The sequence below is a fragment of the Chaetura pelagica genome, unplaced genomic scaffold (assembly GCF_000747805.2).
Source record: "Chaetura pelagica isolate M959 unplaced genomic scaffold, ChaPel_1.0 scaffold55, whole genome shotgun sequence".
NCBI lineage: Eukaryota > Metazoa > Chordata > Aves > Apodiformes > Apodidae > Chaetura > Chaetura pelagica.
The window spans coordinates 3,120,697-3,126,767 of record NW_009953571.1 but is presented as its reverse complement, the minus strand read 5'-3'; the positions used below and the strand labels follow the sequence as shown (position 1 = coordinate 3,126,767).

At 46.1% G+C, this 6,071-nt stretch overlaps 1 protein-coding gene across 1 annotated transcript in view; it reads right to left on the bottom strand.

Moving 5' to 3' along the window:
* The window catches only part of ARFGAP2 (ADP-ribosylation factor GTPase activating protein 2), a 9,232-nt gene extending 3,231 nt beyond the window's left edge, over nucleotides 1-6,001 (bottom strand). Inside the window, exons 1-8 of the mRNA XM_009999544.1 lie at nucleotides 5,889-6,001; nucleotides 4,898-4,970; nucleotides 4,246-4,377; nucleotides 4,081-4,161; nucleotides 3,170-3,272; nucleotides 2,492-2,548; nucleotides 746-798; nucleotides 186-322 (exon numbers count right to left, since the gene is read on the bottom strand). Of these exons, the coding sequence (XP_009997846.1) occupies nucleotides 186-322; nucleotides 746-798; nucleotides 2,492-2,548; nucleotides 3,170-3,272; nucleotides 4,081-4,161; nucleotides 4,246-4,377; nucleotides 4,898-4,924 (590 nt within the window). The 5' untranslated portion in view covers nucleotides 4,925-4,970; nucleotides 5,889-6,001. The remainder of the gene's footprint in view (nucleotides 1-185; nucleotides 323-745; nucleotides 799-2,491; nucleotides 2,549-3,169; nucleotides 3,273-4,080; nucleotides 4,162-4,245; nucleotides 4,378-4,897; nucleotides 4,971-5,888) is intronic.
* Between the last annotated feature and the right edge of the window lie 70 nt (nucleotides 6,002-6,071).

Genomic DNA, 6,071 nt, shown 5'->3' with positions numbered 1-6,071 from the left:
TTGAATAAAACACAGCAGCATAACTTGTACCCTGCTGTAAGGGCCCTACTGGCTTATGGCTACTGCTCATCCTATTGTGCAGCATATCCTGTACTCACATGAGGTGGTCTTAGGGTGAAGAGCATTAGCCTCATATTACTTCTACCTAATGTATCCAAGGTATTCAGGCCAAACAAGGCACTTACATGGACTCCTCAGCTTGTTTCCTGGACTCCACCGCCTGCTGCTCTCTCAGCTGCTCTGCCACCTGGGCTTGCCGCTCAATCTCGCTGAAGCTCTGGCTGCTCACTTTCTGGGCTCCAAGACCTTTTTTTGCACCCAACTTGAAACACAAAACAAAAGTGCCATTTCTTCACCCTAGACTGTCCATCAGAGAAGAAAACCAGAATCCTGCTCCTTGCTGCACTGATTGGGACTTAAGTCTCTCTGTGTAGTCACAACCTACAGACCCAACACAGCTTGCAACACAGTATAGAAAAACACTCCAGAGTTAACCCACCAGTGCTAAGAGACCAGCCAGATACACTTCAGACCATGAGTAATGCTCCAAAGCCTATGTGGTTTCATACATTAATATACAAGCTTATCTTTCAAAATAAGCAGTGACATAAACAAAAGTCTTCCTTCTCCAGATAGATCTCTCAGCATGCGGCTTCATTAAGGACAGAAATCAAGGGCCAGGGAAAGGACAGCAGTAATATGAGATGTTCTACCTCCTGTCCATAAAACAAGAGCTCAGACATACCCCTTTCTTGGCAGCTCCTGGCTTCTTCTTTCCAATGATGGAGGATTTAAGTTCTGCAAGAGGAGGTAAGCAGCAGATAAGCAGAAGTGAATTAAGTTAAGCAGCCAAAATTAGTCAGCAACCCACACAAACATCCACCACAGTCCAGCTGCTATAGAGTCCAGGCACACCATGCAGCTCCACATCAGAAGCCTGGGTGACTTCACCCAACCAGGAGAGATGCATTTAGAAGCTCCACAATTGCAGGTTGGTAGCCTAGAGAAGCATGTCCATTGCTGGAGAAACTTGTAAGTGAATTAAGACCTTTGAATAGTTCCTCCAAGTGTTGTGCAGTTGGTGAGCCTATCCAGTAGGGATCAGGGTAGCTAGAAAAAAACTAGATTTATTCCATACATAAATCCAAGAAAATGCAGCATCAGGGACAGTGCCTCACCAATGCCTTAGGGACTAAGAAACAAAAACCCTGTTCATGCTTACATGAACAGACCAGAACGGACCTAAAGTGCAGCGAGGTGCAAAAGCCACAGGTTCCCCCAACACCCTGCACCAGGAACCTGTCAGTCTGAGGGCATGACGCATGCCACACTTGTAGAACCAGCCAAGGTCCAGCCAAGCAGCAAATGCTTGGGGAAAAGTGTAAAAACAAAGCAAACACAGAGGCACTGCCCAGTACATTTTCCAAGCTTCCAACATGTAGTTGCAGAATATTTTATCACTCTTGTTGGACTTCTCTTCCACAGAAGTGCTTCCTTACTTTCTACACCCACATGACTTTTACCAACCCATACTTTAGATGACTCTTAACAGCATTTTCTGCATCTTTTTGAGTTTTAGCATAAGTTCTTATAATAGAGACGTTCAAAACATTCACACTATCCAAGACTGTTTTCAGCTTGCTGTTCCTAATGTTTCCAATGTTTTGGGGGTTTGGATTGCCTTTTTTTTTATTACTGTCAGGAAACACGTAACAGAAATGACAGTAAGATCCCCTTCCACAGAAGCAATAGCTGGTTTGGATCCCAACACAGAACACACAAGCTTTGGCTCATTTGCTCCCTTCAAACACAAGAAGGTGAAGTCAGGTTGAAGGCAGAGACCCAGAGGGGCAGGCAGAGCTGTCACAAGCAGCCAGAACAAGCCAGCTGTTAGCCAGTTACCTCTGGCAGGAGAAGGCCCTTGTGTTGAGAGATACATGGACATGTCTGAGGAAGATATAAAACAAAGGGAATAAACAGACACTTGAGGACACAGGCTTTCCACCCAGGATGAACTCACTGTGGGCTAGGAGCACACTCTCAGTAAGGAAAGAAGATCCAGCTATATACTGTGTGTGCAGCCAGGAGAGTAATGGCAGAGAATTAGAATTCCCTATTACTCTGGAAACTAAAAATTCATTTGGCTCCAAAGTTTGGGAAAAACAAACAAACAAACCAAAAACCAAACACTAGTCATATGGCCTCGACCAGCCAAGTTCTAGATAAGCAAATGCCAAGTTTTATCCAGAGCTCAAAAAAATAAAAACATGCATTTGGGAAGGCAGAAGCTTTGAATTTGGTAATTCAAAGGAGGAAGAAACCTCCAGTAAACTGTGGCTTAGTTTTGGGAGATCAGTACTGGCTCCACAGGAAGATAAGGTCCTTTAGCTGTTCTGGAAATTGGCTCATCTGTTCCAGTTCCACTGAGCTTGATACTGAACAGCAGGTATAAGAGCAAGACTGATCTGAAAGACACCAGAATCTTACTTACCTAGAGCAGCTTTAGGAGATGTGCTCAACAAGTCAATAGAAGGGCCCTGGCTGGAACCTGTGGGCACAAAAACAGAAGAGAACATTCAGCAAAGAAATTCTCAACTTCTTTTCAGTGTGCTCCGAGTTCCACTACACTCCCCCATAAACAAGCTGAGTTACAGTCTGAAACAAGCAGTTTTCCAAGGACAACAACCTTATGTCTCCACAGAGGAAGTTATTCCCTCTGCAGCATTCTTAACACATTAAAGGAAAGCAAACACTCTGCAGGGGGATACACAAAACTGTTTCAAATTACAGCTGTGCCCCCAGATTCTTGCTTTCATTCAGCCTAGAAACAGCTTTTTGCTTTTTATTCAGATGTGATTTCCAGACTCACCAAATTCAAGGGATAGAAAAGATTATTTAAACAAATTATACCTGGAAGTAAGAAAATGGGGCAGCTAATCCCCAGCAGAGTTTCATGTGCATTTTTGGAAAAGCAGAGAACTGACCCCAAACAGAGCAGTGCATTTAGAAGAGTCCACTAATTTAAATAAACAATATAGACTGCAGAGAGCTTCCAGTCCTTCAAGCCTGAACCAAAAGAAAAGCTCAGCCCTTCCAACTGTGGTAAAGAAGTGTACACTCCTGGAAATGAAGTCAGGTTATTGACAAAACTATTCAGCAGGGAACTCACTTGACACTTCACTGCCATCTGATGACTTTGTTGCTTTTTCCACCTCTGGGGAAGGCTGTGCAGGATTCTGGCTGGCATCTGCTGCATCCCAGGTACTGGAAGCCTGCAACAAGATGCTCATTCCAATGATTATAGAAGATGAATTAACCAAAAAATCCTGAACTTACTTCAGGTTTAGTGACCTGTATTCAGTTTTTGACTGAAGGAAATGTGTTCCAAACTCTAGACTATGTCTTCATTGAAGAAAGATAGCATATGAACAGGTCCCACCTCCCTCAGCAGTGATAAAAATTATAGAAAACAAAAAGAGAAGCTAAGGAGGAACAGCATCAATCGACAGTACCATCAGAGTTGACTCCTGCAAGAACTTCACAGGTTAAGGAGATGAGCTTAAATCTGGGAGAAAGCATGACTGAGCTTTCCTGGAAAAAAATTCATCTTGGCTTTCACTGTCCTTATTGCCATACAGCAAATTCCCACCTTACTCTGTTCACTCAAGAAAGTCCACCTACTGCTGTGCAAAGAGGTGCCCACATCCACTTTACCAGGGTCTACACAGCGAAAAGCTGACTAAAACAGAAGTTCCAGGTAAAAGCCAGATCTTGCTTGAAATGTCCAAAGACATTATGCATTAATGCACTAGACAAAGTGTTCTCCAGGGAGTATCTGGCAGCTCTTACTATTCCTTGAAGATGGTCTTGAAAACAAAGGATATGGGTATTACAGGCCTCATGAGGGATTGTTTACCTCTCTGACTGCCCCAGGCTGATGTCTGAATCTTAGTTCTGCCATGTTACTACTCAATGAGTACACAACTTGGAGTCCTTCCAAAATAAGTGGGACTGCTCCTGGCTGAGCAGCTGGCTATCAGGGAGCTGTTAAGATTGTCTGGTTTAGGCAGTTGTTCTCACCTGTGTGTGCTCCATGAAGAAATCAGCATCACTCTTGTCAGGGGAGTGCCCAGGGGCTCCACTCAGTCCATCTATAAGCAGCTGAAGAGAGGAGAGGGATAAAATCAAGATACCCTACAAGACTCAGCACCTCAGGTGTAACAGCACTGAGCTGCTCAGACTTACATCAGTGCCATACTTGGCCATGGCAGCACTTGCCAGCTGCCGGATCTTCTCCCGGTACATCTGGGCAGCCCGGCTGTTATACTTGGCGTTGGCATCTGTGGTGGTGCAGCCATGCTGGCGGAAGAAAGCAGTCTGGGAAGAGAAGAACACTCAGTCTCCTGGCTGCTAGGTCATACCCAAGCATTAGACAAACAACAAAATCAGGACACTTCCCAGAGGCTGGCAATATACTACTGAGCACACACCATGAACCAACCGATGAGCTTCCTCCAAGAAATCTCACTCCAGGCCCCAGAAGCCTAAGAAAACCATCCCTGACCACCACAGGAAGATGCTTCTGAGTCAAAATGCTGGGCATGAGCTTTCAAAACTAATCAGTGTTACTAACTCCTTCCCTTTAAGAGGACTGTGCCTCTCATTTAAATTTAAATTTATTTAAAGAAATAACAAGTCCGTGTATCACAAAGCAATGCGCTCAGAGGTCACGGGCTGACTTCCAAGCACCCCTGACAAACACCTTCCCTCATTACACGTTTCCAGAAAAGATGGAGAGGTTGGTACCAAGAAAGCCACACAGAGGAAAGGGACAAGAAACAAAGGATGTGGATTAGCAAGAGGGAAAGCAAGCCAAATGCCTACAGAGGCTCCTCACCGCGTTGGCGTTGCTGCCCACTTGCATACATCTCAGCTGGAACCAGTTCCAGTTAGAATCCAACTCTGTGGACCTGTGTGAGAACAAATTGTTTCTATTAATGATGTGCCAAATGCAAAAGCAAGCCCTGAGCTAGAATGGTCAGATATCCCATTACTATCCTGGAGTACATGAGGCAAAAGGGGAAAGAATATCCAGAGAACTTCTTTGCTTCCACAAGAAATTATTTTGAACTTCTAAAGCGAGGAAGAAATCCAGGTTCAGCTTTGCACCACGTAACAGTGTCCAAACTTAGAAGACCTCTCACTTGTATTGCTTCAGAAAAGAGAACTTGAGGTAGGAAAGCATAGCCAACAACTTCTATTTTCCATGTGGTCTCACTACAACTTATGTTCAGCCCATCCCACTGATTAGGCCAGAACACATGACAAAGCAACTGCAAAAACAACCAAGCAGGGCTGGCTGGTAGACCACAGCTCATGCCAGTGATGCAACCTGTCTCTGAGCAAGTAAAGGTCATGGTTGTGTCATTCAAATGCTAACTTTTACATGGACTGAAAATAAGATCCACAGGCTGAAAATCCCCCACAATTTTCCCCACTAGGTTGACACAGAAAGGATTTGACATTACTCCGCTCTTGGCCTTGCTCAGCAAGGCCTCCTTGCTCTAGGAAGCCTTCCATGCTGCTTTACTTGTATGACTCACACACCACCCTCTTAGCTTCTACAGCTGGGAACTGGGACAGCGTTTCTGCAAGGGTAGCGAATGTAACGTGTCCACGTTTCACTGAGTGGCTTTGGAAATCCCTCTCAGAGAGGCTGAGCGACCTAAAGCCTCCAGCGAACAAGCCACATAAAACCTGAGCCATCGCTCTGTGGTACCGCTTCTCCTCCCTCACCGAGTCCCTGCGTGTTCCCGAAGGACGCGGCTGCCTGAGGCCCGCCCGGCAGACCCCGCGGGCCGGACCCCCCCTGCCCGGGCCCCACGCACCTGATGAAGCTCAGGTGCACGCCCAGCGACCTGTGGACGCCGGAGCAGTCGATGCAGAGAAAGACCCCGTAGGTGATGCTGGCCCAGCTGGGGTTCTTGGCGCCGCAGTCGAAGCACGACTAAAAGGAAGGCGAAGAGACGGCGGGGCTGAGGCTCTGCCGCCCCCACCCCTGCCGGCACCCG